General features: G+C 37.0%; 1 protein-coding gene across 50 annotated transcripts in view; it reads right to left on the reverse strand.

Moving 5' to 3' along the window:
* Positions 1-19665, reverse strand: part of ANK2 (ankyrin 2) — a 671298-nt gene that overhangs the window by 139663 nt on the left and 511970 nt on the right. For all 50 annotated transcript variants that reach the window (XM_045055950.1, XM_045055954.1, XM_045055948.1 and 47 more), the window contains one exon: positions 4732-4830. In XM_045055950.1, coding sequence (XP_044911885.1) covers positions 4732-4830 — 99 coding nt within the window. The remainder of the gene's footprint in view (positions 1-4731; positions 4831-19665) is intronic.

Below are 19665 nucleotides of genomic sequence, written 5' to 3' on the forward strand. Positions count from 1 at the left end.
TGAAGATTAAAGCAGATGATCAACTGTCCTATGCTTGTACTATGGACTGGTTTCATCAGATTTTTTTCCTAGCTTCTGTTCTAAATATTTTGAAAAACATCTGCATTCCCTAACAAAGCACACTTCACATAAGGTGAACTTAAATGTATGTTTAGAACGGGAAAATAAAAATCGGAACCAACGTTAAGTATACAGGCTAATCAAAAGGAAAAAGTGGGAAGGGTTGGAATAAGAGAGACCAAGTCTGATTGAGAAGCAAAGATACAGTAGCTAAGACAGGGAAATAAATTCTGTAATTAAATATGCAAGCTTCTAAATGTCTCTGTATCGATTAGGGGAGAACAATAATAATTATCAATGGAATGGTCTATTACCAATTAATGTGGCAAATTTGGAACATAATGTAACCTAAAACTTTTTGATAAATAAGGCTAGTTCATTAATTTTATACTTCATTGAATTTTATGTTACTTAGATCATTTAGATACAATGTGCTAGGTAATGAAAAAACAGATTTTTAATTCTAAACTTGGCAACAAGTTAAAAAAAAAAATAAAACAATAGCACAGACCATCAAAGTTAAAGGAATTTTAGGGGTAGATGGATAACCATGCTTGTAAATTTGGAAACTATGTTTTCTTTCTAGAAACAAGTATTCAGTTAGTAGAAAAGTGACAAATAGAAAAAAAATCTATATATATCATATATATCCTAGGCTCTGTGTATTTTAAAACCTCCCTTACTCCACAAAAGCTTGAAAACAAGTCTCAGTTAGAAGTTTCCATTCATAGAAGAGATGAGGACAATAAGATTGTATATTAATGATTACATTTTAGAGACAACAGCAATTTACCATAATCTAACTACTCGATTTGTTTTCAATGATAACTTTTTTAAACTGTAGGGTTTTGAGAAAAAGTGATTTCCTATAGCACTACCATAAAAAGACTTGAATTTGTTTTAATAAGAATTGAATTTTAAATAAACACATTACTTAATAGAATGGAAGAATACCACATGTAGCATTGTAAAATGAAAAATAGTAGCCTAAATTTAGAACTTTGGCACAAATTAAGTTTTCTGTTGAGAAAGAAAGAACAGGCTCATTATCATATACATATTCGATTACCCCTGCAACACTGTGATAGTTTATATGAAAAGAGTATGAACTTTGTTTTTGTTTTTTCTTAGAGACAAGGCATTTGCTGACAGTACAGAACCTAATGAAAAAGTTTTTAGCCTTCAATTTTGGTAATGTTCAGGAAGAAGGAGAGTTAAGAGTTATAAAATTAGTACTGGAGGGACAGAGAATTCCCCTAAAAGAATTTAACTTACAATGTCTACCACATGGATTTCATTCTATTCTATGCTTCATGAGGGAGGGGTGAATATTTGAAATGATTTTTTCAAGCGCCTCAACTAACTCCATGAAAAAGGAAACCCATATGAAAATTCAGTAGCTTCATTTTTCATCGTTTATTTACCAATGCTAATTGCTATAATTATGGGAAATTTCAAATATTTAAAGATTTATTTTCAAACATGAGTTTCATGGAAGTATTGAATAATCTCATGATTATCTGCTTTTTAAAGTGGTCACAATGTCTTGATTAGTAGTTAACTTTTACAAATTAGGGCTACTTTTGGGCACAGAGGAAATGTCTTCTTTAGGCATATTCACACGTGTGCACATGAGACTGTACAAGGTATCTGGCAATACAATATAAAATATCAAACAGTAATCAGTCCTAAAGCCCTGGAAACATGGTAGGTTTTACAGAACGATAGACTAAAAGGGAATGTCCATATGTGTGTTACTTGATAATCATTAGGGCCAGCAAAGGGGAGGGGGGAATTAATCAACTAAGCTTATATATGTCCAGTCAGTCAGAAATTAATTCTAGTTATTTAAGTGATTAAAAACTTAAACAACAAGCATACACATGTCTAAGCTAAGCTTCAAACCTCATACGATTCAGTTGCAAAAGCTTCATTTTTGTGTAGAAATCAGAGAGGGTTTTCATTTTTTGAGAATCACAGTGCAACATGGCCTCTGCTGATGCAGTGTATATAAAAGGATGTTTTTGGAACCAGACTGAAATGCTACAGAGAGCTACACCAAAGGAGCCTTGAGACAGCTATGAATACCAGCAAGCAGAATTTCTCTAAACCATACACTAGAAATAATAAATCTATCCGGTGACTAGAACTCTGGACTGTGATGGTTTCTTGGGGGAAGTGATTCTGCATTCAAGAAACTAAAATAAAACAAACACAGATTTCCTTATTTTGGTACATTTCTCAGTTGTCCTGATACAGAGATAGAGTCTCGCATAGTTACTCAAGATTTACCTGAAGATATTCATATGCTACTCATTGACATAATTAGTGTCTCAGGAAAAAAGAAAAAACAAAGGCTTCAAATCATAAAAATCACACTTAACCCACATGGTAAGAGTGGAAAATCTGTGTGTTAAATACAGAACTTGAAATCATTTTACATTGGGCAGTTGTGTTTTCCAGTCATAAACAAATAAGAAACATGGCCCCATTAATAGTGGTTTCTTGGGATTTTTTTTTTAAGTAATGAGAATAAGCTGTCAGAAAGTTATTGCAATTGGCTCCATAAAAAGTTTTCTGCCAAAGGGACTGGAAATGGATTTAATAGATTATGATGATCTCTTCCCCCAGGGCAGGATAGAAAGGAATTCATGTTTATTTCACCTAAAGACTTAATCGTTCAGAAAGAAAGGAAGTCCTTAATAGACGTTAAAAGTTACCAACTTAGTTTCTGGAGGGCAAGCATCTATCATCTCTCACTCCAAGCCAAGAGTTTTAAAGTTCTATCAGTGGAGGCACAAAATATGAGAAAGGAAAAACACAGCCTGCATAATCTGGTTGAAAGGGGTGAGGAGTGGCATGACCCAGTGGAACTTTTTTCCCTTCTCTGTGTCACTCACTTCCAAGCTTTGGCCCCACGAGGCACCACCTCACAGTGGTGGTTTGGAGACAGTTTCTCCAAACACAAGGGTTTCTGGAGGATCACTTAGAAATCGCAGTTCTAAGCAACCACTGAACTTGCTCCTTAACGTGCCTACGCAAAAATGAGAAAGAAAATAACAAAGCAAGTCTGTTTCTTGGAGGACATGCATAGTTTGAAAAGGAAAGTGATGTTCTAAACTGGCCCACTCTAAATACAAACCAAAACCACACTCAGGTATCACCTCACTCCAGTCAGAGTGGCCAAAATGAACAAATCAGGAGACTATAGATGCTGGAGAGGATGTGGAGAAACAGGAACCCTCTTGCACTGTTGGTGGGAATGCAAATTGGTGCAGCCGCTCTGGAAAGCAGTGTGGAGGTTCCTCAGAAAATTAAAAATAGACCTACCCTATGACCCAGCAATAGCACTGCTAGGAATTTATCCAAGGGATACAGGAGTACTGATGCATAGGGCCACTTGTACCCCAATGTTCATAGCAGCACTCTCAACAATAGCCAAATTATGGAAAGAGCCTAAATGTCCATCAACTGATGAATGGATAAAGAAATTGTGGTTTATATACACAATGGAATTCTACGTGGCAATGAGAAAAAATGAAATAGGGCCTTTTGTAACAACATGGATGGAACTGGAGAGTGTGATGCTAAGTGAAATAAGCCATACAGAGAAAGACAGATACCATATGGTTTCACTCTTATGTGGATCCTGAGAAACTTAACGGGAACCCATGGGGGAGGGGAAGGAAAAAAAAAAAAAGAGGTTAGAGTGCGAGAGAGCCAAAGCATAAGAGACTGTTAAAAACTGAGAACAAACTGAGGGTTGATGGGGGGTGGGAGGGAGGGGAGGGTGGGTGATGGGTATTGAGGAGGGCACCTTTTGGGATGAGCACTGGGTGTTGTATGGAAACCAATTTGTCAATAAATTTCATATAAAAAAAATAAATAAACTGGCCCACTCTAACCCTTTCTTATGTCTAGATGTCCTGAATGTTTTGATACTAAATGGACTTTGAACATCCTATTTAATTGTTGCTATAATCATAGTCATACATGCCATAATTTGTGCTTCAGAAAATGTGAACAGCTTTATTTTTGTCACACATTCCTCATAAAATTGTGCTAACACAAATACCTATGAATAATTTCTGATCATTAAAAATTGTTCATTTAGAGAATTAAATTGGATCCTGACAGATACAATAGTGATGAAAAGAGATGGATAGGATTTACTGTAATCTGATTTTAAATTAGTATAAAAACTCCCAAAACCTGGAGAATGGCAAATTGATGGAAGCATGAGTTCATGTAAGAATAAGTTGACATGAATCCCAAATCAAGGCATAAACTCATTCAACTGTGTGCACTGGGTCCTTTGTTCATGGCCACCATTGTACATTACACAAGTAACATGAACACTCCTAGCATATTTTGTTATTTAAAAAAAATTTTTTTAATGTTTATTCTTTGAGAGAGAGAGAGAGCATGAGCAGGGGAGGGGCAGAGAGAGGGAGACACAGAATCTGAAGCAGGCTCCAGGCTCTGAGCTGTCAGCACAGAGCCCGATCATGACCTGAGCCAAAGTCAGATGCTTAACTGACTGAGCCACCCAGGTGCCCCATGAACATTCTAGCATATTTTAGACAAGATAATGGAGATCCTTTGCAGCTGGATAAAAAGAATATGGACATTAAGATCAAAGAATTTGAACCTCTGGGTTGACGGTCTTACCTCAGTAGCAGTGCTCTGATTAGCTCCATTTTCAAGCAAATATTTTACAACATCAATGTGGTTCTCTTGGGCAGCCATGTATAAAGGAGTGAAGCCATTCTGAGGACAAACAATAAAAAAGACATCTTTAATCATTTGTAAAGTTTAAACCAGGGAAGAATACCAGAAAAGGAAAGAGAGAATACTACGAAGTAAACTTTTGAAATGATGATACATATAACACACCTTCACAATGTAGTATACCTATATTTACTATTATAAAACTAGCTATAATCAAAGTGAACCAATTCCTACACATAATTCCTAAAAGAATGAGGACAAAGTGATATGGAAACAATATTTACCAAATTCCCTATCTTCATTTCAGTTTTAGAGATTTACATTTCCTGTTACCTAACACTGTTAAAACTAAAGATATTTAGAATTTTAATATAATCCTATGGCATACATATAAATTCTCATTATATGTAGTGTATTTATAAAATAATATTTATATAGTATCTTCTGTACTTTTTCAATTAAATTTTTTAATGTTTATCTATTTCTTAGAGATAGAGTGCGAGTTGGGGGCGGGCAGAGAGAAAGGGAGACACAGAATCCAAAGCAGGCTCCAGGCTCCAAGGTGTCAGCACAGCACCTGATGTGGGGCTCAAACCCAACAACCGCGAGATCACGACCTGAACTGAAGCTGAAACCTTTAACCGACTGAGCCACCCAGATGCCCCTCTCCTATACTTTTTAAAAAAATGTCTATTGACTTATTTATGAGAGAGAGAGAGAGAAAGAGGCAGAGAGACAGGGAGACAGAGAATCTCAAGCAGGCTCCACGGTGTCAGTGCAGAGCCTAATACGAGGCTCAAACTCACAAACGGTGAGATCATGACCTAAGCTAAAATCAAGAGTCTGAAGCTGAACCAACTGAGCCACCCAGGGACCCCTATCTTCTGTACTTTATTAAATCATCAACTATTTAAACAGGCCACCATTATCTTGAATGTATGCAGTTTAATTAGCACTTTTAAAGGTATAAATTATTACTCATTCCAGAATAGGCTAGGAGTGATTGCAAATCTGATTGAAAAGGTTTTTAAAAAAATCTAAATTTCAGTATTCTGATTGAAGTAATATGGTTTATACTGAACATCTTCATATTATTTTTAAAGCCATTCTGAAATTCTATCATTCATTAATTCCCATATTCATGTATTCAGTTATTTACTAAATTCCAGCCACTGGTAGCTGGGACATCACTGGGATACACTGACAAATAAGACAGACATCTGCCTTCATGAAACATATACTATGGTAATATTATAACATTATTACATAGTCACGGTTAAAAGAATCACTGAATTTGTACAGCTTGAGTTTAAAATTAAGTTTAAATTGGCAAATTTTCTTTTCATCAGATCCTTTGCAATAGGTAACACCGCATTAAGAAAAGACTTCGTAAAAAAATAGAAAACATGGGACACTACATAAACTCTTAAATCTAACAATTCTCTCAGAACAATGTCAGAGCCTTACGCGTTGTTGATTCCCTGAAAAATTCTATGCATTAATGAGAATAAGCAAAAACAAGGGATTTTCAAAACCATAAAAGGAGAAAAAAATAACTGTTTTGAAAAATTCTTCTATATGCATCGTTTAAGTGTGGCAACATTATTTAAGATGGCCAAGATCTGGCAAAATATAAAAATACAGAATATGGAAGTAGAATAAGAAAAGAAATTTTAAATTTGGTTACAAAAGAAAATCTGCAGACTTCAAAAGAGGAGGAAATTTTTAAACTAAGAAATATTGTCAAAGGAACGAATTGACAGTTTTGTAGGATGCAGGAATAGCTTGCTAGTTGGATAGCATATTTTTTTTAAAACATCGCAAACAGGTGAAATCTTGGGTATTTTAAGAACACTGAAGAGGTGGCGGAAGGACGGAATTAGAGATTCAAAGGAAGGGAAAGCCAGTGAGTGTGGTTAAAAACAATGAGTGGGTGTGGAATGGGGCTCTTTCATGACAAGGAAAAGGCAGGATGCAAAGAAAAAAAAAAAGACGAAACAGAACTTTTAATAGAGTAAAACACTTTGCTTACATGTTTTCCTCTGACAGAATCTTGGATGTAGATCAGGAGAAAGGGAGATAGACCGTGGTTGCCACATCAATAGGGAAAAAAAGATGTACCATTCTTAGCCTCCCACCCTGGGTCCTGGGCTTTAGAGGGGGCCTCCTCTATTTGAACAGGGTAGGGATCCAGAGGCCCAAAGGGACATGTCCATCCTGATCCTGCAGCTCTCCTGCTTCCAGACCACACATTAGGCATGAAGTTACCCATAATCCTTGACTAAGCAGCCCCCAGCATGGTTCCAGTGTTTGCTCAGACTTCTTTGGGTTCATTCTCCAAAAGGTCTGTGCCATGCACACCGTGTGACAGACTGACCAATGGCCCCCAAATATGTCCTCACTCTAATCTCTGGAGGTTGTAGATGTTACCTTATATGGCAAAAGGAACTTTACAGGTGTGATTAAGTTACGGATCTTGAGGTGGGGAGATTATACTGGATTGTTCAGCTGGGTGTAACATAATCACAGGGTTTTTATAAGAAGGAGGCAGGAGGTCAGAAAGGAGAAAAGACACCATACTGCTGGCTTTGAAAATGGAAGAAGGGGACGTGATCCAAAGAGATTTTTACTTAGAGCCTCCAGAAAGAACCAGCAGGGGCAGTACCTTGGTTTTAGTCCTAAGCCTAATTTCAGACTTCTAAAATTATAAAATAACAAATCTGTGTTATTTTAAGTCACTGAATTTGTGGCAATTTGTTACAGCAGGAACAGGAATCTAATAGATACCCCAGGAGCTGTTTGCTAGGGAAGGTCAGAGTAGTAGGTGCAGGTCAGGGTGTTCACACCTTTACACATGATGCTCTATGGGGAGGATGGATCCAGGGATGGGCCAAGAAGAGGAACCCGCTGTAGGCCAGGGTTTAGAATCAGCACCACCCCCACCCCCACCCCGCCACCAGCCACAATCCTGTATGGAACTCCAAGGTTTCTAAGAAGTCTAAATTTGGACCTGTCATATTGTTATAAGGATATATTTATCAAGATAGGAAGATTGGAGATACTTATTTAAAGTTAACTTGATATATAGCTTTTGATTTAAAAAGTATATTGTAGGGGCACCTGGGTGGCTCAGTCTGTTAAGCATCTGACTCTTGATTTTAGCTCAGCTCATGATTGCACGGTTCATGAGATCAAGCCCCAAGTTGGGCTCTGTACTTACAGCACGGAGCATGCTTGCGATTCTCTCTCTCCTCTCTCCCTGCCCCTCTGCCCACTCATGCTTTCTCTCTCTCTCTCAAAATAAATAATAAACTTTAAAAAAAAAAGTATATTGTAAGCAGGCCTCTTTTGCATTCATGCCCTGGGCTCTGCAAGTGTTAATAGTGGGTTAGTGGTAGAGAAAGAAAAGGGGGAAATATCAGTATATAGCATATAGGGGAGGGGAGAAAGGGCAGGGACAAACATTCAGGATCTTGGTTAGAGTACATCATGAATCCCATTTGTGCCTGGTGCCACCGCCTCAGCATGCAAGGGCTTTTAGCAGTATAGGGGATACAGATATGAAGAACAATAACAATAAAAATAATTTATTGAATTCCTGCTATATGCTATTCACTATGAGAGATGATTTCGATGTCACCTCTAATTACTGTGATCATGTATGTGTCTGTCTGGGACAGTCTAAGTTTATGTCTAAGTTTATGTATAGTACCCTGGAGTAATAATTAATAGTGTCTCAGTTTGAATGACACATTAAATGGCCTAATACTATCTCTAATACTTAAAATATTGCTGCAACATTGGTACTGCCATATCCTTTTTTTTTTTTAAAGTAAACTCTACATCCAAAGTAGGGCTCAAACTCATGACCTCAAGATCAAGAGTCCCATGCTCCACCAACTGAGCCACCCAGGCATCCCTCTTCACCCCACTTGAACTGAGGCAGCTAAGGCTCAGACAGTTGGGTAACTTGGCCAAAATCTCACAGCTAATAAGTGAAGTGAAAGTGTCTCTGCTGAACTGGAGTCTCCATGGGTGAAGCCAAAGCACCTGCAATTTTTAAAAAGCTCAATTTTTGAAATTACCTGAAGAATATTGTTATCAGTGATGCAGAGCAAATGAATGGTTTAGGGCAGGAAGGGCCGTGATCACATCTGCGTTTCAGAGCGTCCACTCTGGTGAACACTGAGTGGACCACACCCACTGTGGTTTGGGGTGGTGGAAGACACGAATGAAAGTACGGGGTTAATCAGATTTTGTAGTATTTGCGATAGTACATTTAAAAGATGAAGGAAGCCTGAGCCAAAACAACATCTTGGCTAGGCGAGGGAGGGAGGGAGCTATTTACTGTTACAAATATGTGAAGTAAGAAAGCAATAAACATTTACTACAGGTCCTAAAGACGTGGGAAATTATCCTTCCCTAACTTCCTGATACTACTTAACAAGAAATACTCTGCCAGAAAATGTGAAACATGCCTCTGGGTAATTGGGACAGGGCACTGCAGCCTTTTAACAGCACTGTGAATTTTACAGGAAAGCTTTTATCTCTGCATATAAATAGATTAATAACACAGGATTACTGGCCTGTGTCCATGCTTCCAGGTGCTTTCCAATGTATTATGTCTCCATGCCTTTCTAAAATAGTCTGGCTGCAGGTAGGTATAAAAGTATATGTATTTTCTTCTTGTTGGTATAAAAAAGTCAAAGAGATCCACAACCTGGGCTGATACTAGGAGGATGCTAACAAGCACCAAATTATCAGCTGTTATGATAATTAACAGCGTGACCAGTAGGTGCCTCTACCAACCAGTTATTAAATACTTTAACATTATTCGTCTCCATTGCCACTCATGTATATTTATTCAACAAAAATGTGTTGGGTGACTCTTTACTGCCAGGCATTGTGTTTGGCATAGTGATTCAGAGAGGAAAGGCAAAGTTCCTGTTAATTAGGAGCTCACAGTCCAGAGAGTGAGATGAGCAAGTGAGGAAACTACTATGTTACCGTTCAGTGAACACATATAGAATTTGTTTCTCTAAGAAAGAAAGAAAGAAAGAAAGAAAGAAAGAAAGAAAGAAAGAAAGAAAGAAAGAAGTTACATGAGGGATATAAAGAGAACACAGAAGAGCACAGAACTAAACTGGGTAAGGAAATCATATCCAAAGGAAGTCACTGGAAGTGACACTTTGGTAGACAAGGAGAGTGATTTGGTTTGAACTGAATCACGAAAGCTGAAGTTAGGCATAGACGCAGGAAAGGGACTTCAAACAGCGGAAACCCCATTAGAAAACACTGAACATCTAAGGATCTGCAAATAACTCAATGTGGCTAGCAGCAGGAGGAGGCTGACACAGGCAGGAATCAGTTCCCATGTGTCATGCTAAGGAGTCTGAATTTTATTCGGAAGACTTGGGAATCACGGTTTTAAGCTGGGGTTTGGCACGATCACATTTCCATTTTAAAGAGATTCATTTGGGGCACCTGGGTGGCTCAGTGGGTTAAGCATCCCACTCTTGATTTTGGCTTAGGTCGTGATCTCACAGTTCGTGAGTTCAAGCCCTGAGTCTGCAAGAGCCTGCCTGGGATTCTCTCTCCCCTTCTTTCTCTGCCCCTCCCCTGCTCGTGTGCACATTCACTCTCTCTCTCTCAAAATAAATACACTTAAAAAAAAAGAAAGATTAATTTACCAGGATTGAGGAGGATGAATTGGAAAATGGCCAGAGTATAGTCTGGAAAAGTAGTAATAAGGTTTTTACAATAATCCAGCTGAGAAATGAGGATTAGGAATATTAATATGATTTTGATATTTTAAAATGTAATTTAGTATTTATGTATTTATGTTCTACTTAAAGATTGATCATATTGAATAATATTTCTCATATTATTGAAGTTAGGGTTAGCAGTCTCTTAAATCCAGAAATTATGCTGTTTCAAGAATTCAAACCCTTGTAATATTACAAAAAAATGTTTTCCTGTTTTTATTAGTGATATAACTACAACCCAGTAATCAGATTTCAGCTGCTGGTGAGAATTTCTTTAGGTAATTGGATTATCTGGGAAAATTGAATAAACATGAGCTATTTATGTATCTACCTATCAAATGTAGATTTATTGAAGCTTCTCAGAACATTTTTAAAATAAGTAGATCTATTGATATTTGTATATCATTTCAAAGCAATTATACAGAGACAAATAATGTCAGTATGCAAAGCAAGAAATGATTTAGAATCAATGATTTGGACAAGGACCAAAATAAAAAAAATTCTAAGAACTATCATCATTAGCAATTTTTAAGATCTTAACTTTTCAGACTTAATTCTATCACCACATATAACCTTATTCTCTCCTTACACAAATGGAGATTCATCAATTGGATGACTTGAAAGATTGATCATATCAAATTACTCTAATATTAACTGGAGTCAATGTTACTATTCAATTCAGAGGGTCTTTTTATAACACCAGGTTTAGTCCACAGTTTGTTACTTAGGCACTTAGATGAGATGTCTTGAGAGTAATGAATATGCATATAGTATTGTTTATGTCCTCATGAACAGAAAATATAACAGAGTTCACAGAATACACATATATAGGACCATCTGTAGCTCAATACATATTATTGAGCAAATACATACTAATATATATATATATATATATATATATATATATATATATATATGGTTGGCTCAATACATACTAATTTCCAAAGAAGCACAAAAAAAGTGCTATCAGATCACTAAAGAGCGAGCAATTAGTACCATGAAAAAAGGTACTTTTGGCTCAAGCACATAGATCTGAGAAGAAATTAGGAGGCCTTAATGAAATCAAGACAGTAGATCTACAGAAAAGAAAATGTTATTTGCTATTCTTTTCTGGTTTCATTTTCCCCATGTCTCAAGAAATGTGGTGTTTGTATGAGAATTCTCAGTGCATTTGCTGTAGGTACACATTTCACTTGGGGAATTCTGTTCCCCGAGCCTAATAACAAATCTAGTGAATAGTAAAAGAACAGTAAGCAAAATTACCAAAGATGAGTAAAAGCCAATGCAAGAATGCATCTTGAAAAAATGTTTTACAGGTTTAAAAATTCTTTTTTAAAAAAATTTATATATATTTATATTTATGTATGTTTAAAAAAAATTTTAAATTCTTAACCAGACAGATAACAAAGAAAACTGAAATTCACATCACTACCTAGCTAAAGATATACTTTAGGTGATTTCATGGATCAAGCATAAGCTAAAAGAGTGGACAGTGATTATGGAAATTTCAAATGGTGTATCTCTGAACGCTAGTCATTGTTATTTTACCTGTTTTAACTCTTGGTCTTATGCAGCTAAACTTATTAAATAATTTTTAATGACTAAAAAACTTGCCATATTTTCATAGGTGAAAATGTTGTAGCTGAAAGGAAACTCATCATTTTATAGTTGAGGAAATTTTAACCCAGAGACTGAGTGCACCACCAGGTGGACTGGCCAGTTACACAGATTAAGGAGAGAATAGAAGGTAAATGGACACAGTTCATGCAGGGAGCTTGCTTTACCCTCTCCTTCTCATCTTTCAGGCCTTGATATAAGCATCACCCTCTCTGAGAGGCCTTATTCAATGCCCAAAGCAATTCTCAGTACAGAGCAGATGTTCAATAAATATTTAAATGGGTGAGTGAAGACAGTAGAACAGGAACCAACTTCCTGAGACTCCTGGGTGGCTTAGTCAATTGAGTGTCCGACTCTTGATTTTGGCTCAGGTCATGATCTCATGATTTGTGAGAATCTGTACTGACAGTACAGAGCCTCCTTGGGATTCTCTCTCTTCCTCTTTCTCTGCCCCCACTCCCCCATTTGTGCTCACTCTCTCTCTCTCTTTCTCTCTAAAATAAATAAATAAATAAATAACAACAAAATAAATAAATAAATAAATAAATAAACAACAACAACAAAAGAAACCAAGTTCCTTTTTATGCCTGCAGGGGTCTTAAAATATGTCTTCAAATTCTTTGACATGCCTCCCTTCAAAAGGTAAAGCCTATTTCCCCTTTCTTTGAGTGTGGGCCAACTTAGTAATTCACTTTCAGTGCACAGATTGTGGTGGAAACTATTGTGTATGACTTTGAGACTAGGGTTTAAAAGTGACTGGCTTACTGCCTTGCTCTGTTTTGGATCACCTGCTCTGGAGGTAATGAGCTGCCAAGTCACGATGACATTCCAGCAGCCTGTGGAGAGAAGCGGGTGAGCAGGAATTGAGACCTCCCACCAACAACTAGCACCAAATTGCCAACTATGTGAAAAACCACCTTGGTAGTGAATCTTCCAGCCCTAGGAAACCCTTCAGATGGTCAACGTTTTCATCACAACCTCATGAAAAACTCTGAGCCATGATCGCATAGCTAAGCCACTATTAAATTCCTGATCCACGGAAAGTGTTATGATCGTAGAGTTTATTGCTGTTTTAAGCCACTGAGTTTGGAGACAAATTGTTATGAGCAATTGCTAGCTGACACAATGTCCAACAAGGTTATACACTGACCATGGTTTACCTTGCCAACCTCTTACCACTCATATTCTACACTGATTCCTTTGTTTTTAGGAAAGGAATTCATATCCTAGACAGTTATTTTCATATAACTTTGACAAAACACAAAGACAAAGCAACCTAATATGGTAGTCATGTGTTACCCTTCTTTATCGTATTTTGCAATTGGAAAAGATTAAGTCTTTGCATTTATAAGAAGGAAAGAGTGAAGTAGGTCACTCGTGCATATTTGCTTAAATGGAGCAATCTATAATCTAAGAGAATTTGAAAATTACAGCTTTAAAGCTTTATAATACCCCTAATGCCATGTGCCTTTTGCCAGTTTTCTAAGAGTACTACATATACTTTTCATATCCACTAGAAAACTAATCAACAAATTATATGCCCAATTCCAACCGTAGAATATGAAAATGGTTATAGATAGCACTGGGTTTGAACTTGCAAAAGTAAAATTCCCCTTCTGATGAAGGCTTCTGTCTTTTGCAGGAAGGTCAGTATCAAGATTTAGGTTTTTTCACAGAGCAGAATTCTTCAGTAGACTTAGCCATGACTTCCTAGGAAACTCTTCATCAGACGATGGTTAGCACAGGTTGGTAATTACTCCTCTAGCTACCATCCCAGATACCATGTATCATCTTCTTCCTTTGAACTAGCATTATGAGAGACAAGGCTGGGAAGAATCCCCAAATTATCACCCAGCTTTAAGGTCAGGATGATTCAAATTATTTCCCTAAATATAACGTAAATGCACAGCTGCAAAGGATTTAAAAAAAAAAAAACAAACAATGGGTATTAATTGTAGTCACAAAAATAAAGACTATTTTGTGTACTCTGGGGGTGTAGTTAGGGCAAAAGAACAATAGATACGATTATACACTTGCTTGGTAGTGAAGAAGGAATTTTATTAATTAAAATACCATATGAATTTTCTAAGGTGATTTGAACTTGGCAGTTCTTTACCAAGGTTAAGATACTAGGGGTTATTTTTAACCACCTTCTTCTCTCCAAAGGTCCTCTTTAAAGGATTATAGCTAAACTATTAAATGACATTAAAATGATTAATGTTTTAAATCTTTTGAAGGGGGTTCTACTTTACGGAATATTTACCATGTCATCTTGTTTGATCCCCACAACTGTGCTATTGGGGTCATTTAACAGAGAAGACTGTAGCTGGCAACCATTCACCCAAAGACATACTCACAAATGGTGCAATCAGGGTCTGAACTCCGGAGGACTCCAAACCCAGTGCTGCTTCCACTCCCCTCAGCTGTTCCCTTCAACTGACATCAAATTGTCACAGAGAACACCCTGCTTTTATCTAGTAACTGAGGAATTAGTTGACTTCCATTTTCTCCTAAGCCATTCGCTAGAGATAAGCAGGGAAGCTCTACCTAATGACAGTGACAGAATTATCATGAACTGCTTGATGAAGAATGTGCAAGTGTTCTCTTAGGTGTAAAGATTTTTCCAGTGAAGTAAGTAATAGATCTCTGTACAACTCAAGCAAATAGACATTCACAGGTATTAAGTTCCACACTATTCAAAATGTAGAGCTGGGATTTGAACCTACATATAACTAATTCTAAAGCTCATGCTTTTTTTACTATACTATACTGCCATGTGCTTCAGCAGTATATTTGACGGACACTATTTTATCATATCTGGGTATTGCTAGCAATCAGAAACACCACTGAAAATACTGTATTCCCACTAGATCTACCATAATCCCTGCTTTCAGCTCCTCATGGATACATAACCAAGAAAACATGTAAACTATTTACCAACCATGATTGAAGGTCAGTTTTCATAGACCACAGCTGAAGATCAAGATTTTTTGCACCCTTGCTTCATAGTCATATTAAGAGCAAACCTTTAATATATATTCTGACATTTTTCCAGATGAGCTTGTCTCACCAATATTTCTGAACTCACCAAGTTTAAGTGTACCTTTGCAGGGGAGAATTCCCCTTTATCTCCTTTTCAATGCCTGGCTCAAGTCCTCTGTCAATTTTTCTTTTCTTTTCTTTTTTAATGCTTATTTATTTTTGAGAGAGACAGAGACAGAGACAGAGAGAGAGCAGGGAAAAGGCAGAGAGGAGACACAGAATTCAAAGCAGGCTCCAGGCCCTGAGCTGTCAGCACAGAGCCTGACGTGGGGCTTCAACTCATGGACCATGAGATCGTGATCTGAGTCGAATTCAGATGCTCAACCAACTGAGCCACCCAGGTACCCCACCTCTGTCAATTTTTTCTAATAGAGTTTGGCCAATTCCAGTCTTCCCTCTAATACATTGTTGGCTCCATACAATTTAGTACCAAGTCATATACTATCTTCTGTTGTTTGTCTTCGCTTCTTCTGTATTTGTCTTTTAAAAGCAGCTTCCTGTCAGGGTGCCTGAGTGGCTCAGTCGGTTGAGTGTCTGACTTTGACTCAGGTCATGATCTCACGGTTCATGGGTTCGAGCCCTGTGTCAGGCTCTGTGCTGACAGCTCGGAGCCTGGAGCCTGCTTCGGATTCTGTGTCTCCCTCTCCCTCCTTCTCTCTCCCTCTCCCCCACTCATGCTCAGTCTCTCTCTCTCTCTTTCTCAAAAATAAATAAACATTAAAAAAATAATTAAAAGCAGCTTCCTGTCTGACAACTGTTTAGAATCCTCCACAGAAATGAGACCTCTCATGGGTATACAGTAAGCACCCAATAAACAGCTGCTGACTAACAGTTTACCATTACCTTTATTTTACTCAGTTCCTGAAAAATATAGATTTGTATAGATTTGTACATTTCTCCTTTATTCAAGATCACAATTTTTTTTTCAACGTTTATTTATTTTGGGGACAGAGAGAGACAGAGCATGAACGGGGGAGGGGCAGAGAGAGAGGGAGACACAGAATCGGAAACAGGCTCCAGGCTCTGAGCCATCAGCCCAGAGCCTGACGCGGGGCTCGAACTCACGGACCGCGAGATCGTGACCTGGCTGAAGTCGGACGCTTAACGACTGCGCCACCCAGGCGCCCCTCAAGATTACAATTCAAATGTACCAGGTGTCTCACAACCACTTCATTCCACAAAGAGTTGAGGTGGCTGGTGATGTTTTAATTTACTCTCATATAACTCCAAAATATTGAAAACATGCATCTCATGTTTTACTTTGCAAAAGCGAATAAATACTTCATTAAACTGTTAAGCTGTAACTGAATAATTATATTGTTTATATCACTGCATTTGTAAACCAAAAATAAAAAGTAAAATGAACTTTTAAATAATCCTAGAAAAAGCAAATAAATTTTTTAAAGTAAATAAAATATTAAAACTGAAAAAAGCAAATTAATTTTTAACATGGAATGCCCAAGATATAGTAGTGGGCATTTGTTCATGCCTACCCAGTATCCTTCCTCTCTTTTGATAGCATCCTGGTTTTTCTTTAAAGCATCTATGCTTCCTCACATAGTTCATTTAATTCCAACGAAGCTGAACTTCTCCTTTACTAGCTCTAGGCAGAGTATCAGATGACTTAAGCCAATCAACACATTCCATTCTATTGGATACAAGCTGGGCCAGGTTTGGGCAAAATAAGTAAAATGGTCCAATCAGTCAAGTTCAGAATTCTCTTTTGGAAAGCTGGGACAGGGCTCCCTTATTTTGACTCTAAACAAGAGAAAGTATTGCTCCAATCAGGTCCACAAGGGAGGCCAATGGTAAAATAAAGCTTGCAGAAATCATAGCAAAGAGAAAAAGACATTCTGGGCCCTTACTTATGAATACACCAGTAGAAGAAAAAAAAGACTGAAAAAAATCATCATACTACTGGAGTTTACCTTACCTACTTGAACTTTATATTCATGAAAGCCAAGAAAGTCCCTCTTTTGATCACCTGAGTATGAAGTAAGTTGTTGCTTATTTGCAATTGAAGGTATTCTGGTTGATAGAGATATCTATACTAAAATATAATTTGCCCTACTGTCATTAGTTTAAAATGAAGCATTTTCCAGGAAATCTGGAATATCACAAAACGTACCACAGAAACAAAAGTATTAAAAGCAAAATCTATTATTATATTAAAAATGTCATTCAGTGACCCTGAGACATATCTGCAGAAAAAGTATGAAATCAATCTTTAAGAATAAGGTTAAACTACAAAAAAAAAAAAAAATAGGTGGGTTATTTTCAGTAAAGAAATACATTTTCTCTGGGGCGCCTGGGTAGCTCTGTTGGTTAAGCGTCTGACTTCTACTCAGGTCATAATCTCATGAGTTCATGAGTTCATGAGTTCAAGCCCCATGTCAGGCCCTGTGCTGACGGCTTGAAGCCTGGAGCCTGCTTCACATTCTCTTTCTCCCTCTCTCTCTGCCCCTCCCCCATTTACACTCTGTCTCTCTGTCTCTCAAAAATAAAATAAAACATAAAAGAAAAGTTTTTTAATTAGAAAAAATAAAAGAAATACATTTTCTTTTCCAAGAGATAAGATTTCAAAATAATTTTTTTCTGCATGAATAGCAACCAAAATAAGGTATTCAGTGTTATTTTTGCATGCATAATGCTAACTTTCATTTAAGCTACTGATAGAAATGGCAAGTTTATCACTGGATTTAGTGCTTTCTCATTATATCACATAAAACTTTATAAGAATCTATAAGAACGCTTTTATGTTCCACATGTAATGATTCTAATGATAACAACTAAACTTAAATTTGCAGATGTAGTGCCCTCACTAATCTCTGCAGACGTAATGAAAAGGTCTCAATATCACAGATGAAACTTTAACATAAAGTTAATAAATATTTGAATAGTGAAATTGGGGGGTGGGGATTAATTCCCTGATACATTTTAAGTAAATTTTCTAAACGTTGAAATTACTGAACAACATAAATTACTGGGTCCATATTTTTATAGGTCTTTATCTATACCTTTAGAAATCTGTATTGTAATTTGCTTGCCATACATAGCATTTGCTTTAAAAATGTGTACTGTTGAGCAACTTCATAAATGACCCAGTAGCTTAAAAGTGAAAGGAAATGTGTCATCTCCCAAAGCAAAACTATTGGCTGCTGTGTATTGGTCCATAATGTTAAGAAAAATTAAGTCAATAACAATCAGTGGAGGATGCTTTTATTTTGCCCTAATAGAGTGAAATCCATAAACCTGAAATCATTATTTTTAATTAAGCCCTAGTACTCATTCAAATGGTTATTATTTTATTGGTTTGAAGTTGCTTAAATATATCAGGATCAAAGAGTTTTTACTCTCCATATTAAAATACTCAACATAAGCTACAACTCTTATTAGTTGTCTTGCATATTATACAAAAAAGGAGAAATTTAACTAATGATGACTGAAAAGGTTTCTTAATTCTAACCCGCTGTCTTTGATAAAATGCTGTGCCAAGTCTTTTTTTTTAATTAAAAAATGTTTTAATGTTTATTTTTATTTTTGAGAGAAAAGAGCCAGAGCATGAGCAGGGGAGGGGCAGTGAGAGAGAGACAGAGAGAGAGAGAGAGAGAGAGAGAGAGCACAAGTGGGGCAGAAGCAGAGAAAGAGGGAGACACAGAATCTGAAGCAGGGCCCAGGCTCTGAGCTGTCAGCATAGAGCCTGATGTGGAGCTTGAACTTGTGAACCGCGAGATCGTGACCTGAGCCAAAGTCAGATGCTTAACCGACTGAGCCACCCAGGCGCCCCGATGCTGCTCCAAGTCTTTAAAAGCACATCTAACATCGAAACACTGAATGGTTCATTTGGACAAACTTTTCAAAAGCCACATTGATAGCCCTGTCAAAAGGTGCAACTAGAGCTTTGTTAAAAAATACAGAAGGTAATCATACAGGATTTTTTTTTTTTTATTGCCCAATAACATGCATCTAGAAAGTCTAAATATTTAATGAACTGAAATTATTGCTTCTTTCAGCAAGGTCAATCTTTTTTGCCATTTAATGATTGGAGTCCTTCGTATTCTAATTTAAAAATTAAAACATATAGTCGAGAGCATGCAGACACAAACACACTGACACACTCCATTAGGATTCAAACATTTTCAAAAAAAAATTTCAAAGTAAAAGTTTCCTTTTCTCTGCAAGATAGTCGCTATAAGTTTTCTTAGTCACTCAAAAGTGGTCGGAATTATAATGCTATTGTTACCTCTTATTTAATATGGACAGTTTGGGATAACCAAAGTTTCATTCAGATGATACTATACATATTATACCAATAGAAATTAAAACAAGACCAAGGGATATACACAGGTTCAGCAATGTCTGAGAAACCGAGTGGTTTAAGGGCAACAAAAGCCTTAGTATAGAACTCTGCCCTTACTAAGTGTGAGTTTGAGTGTGTGCTGATGGGCCC

The sequence above is a fragment of the Felis catus genome, chromosome B1 (genome assembly GCF_018350175.1).
Source record: "Felis catus isolate Fca126 chromosome B1, F.catus_Fca126_mat1.0, whole genome shotgun sequence".
NCBI lineage: Eukaryota > Metazoa > Chordata > Mammalia > Carnivora > Felidae > Felis > Felis catus.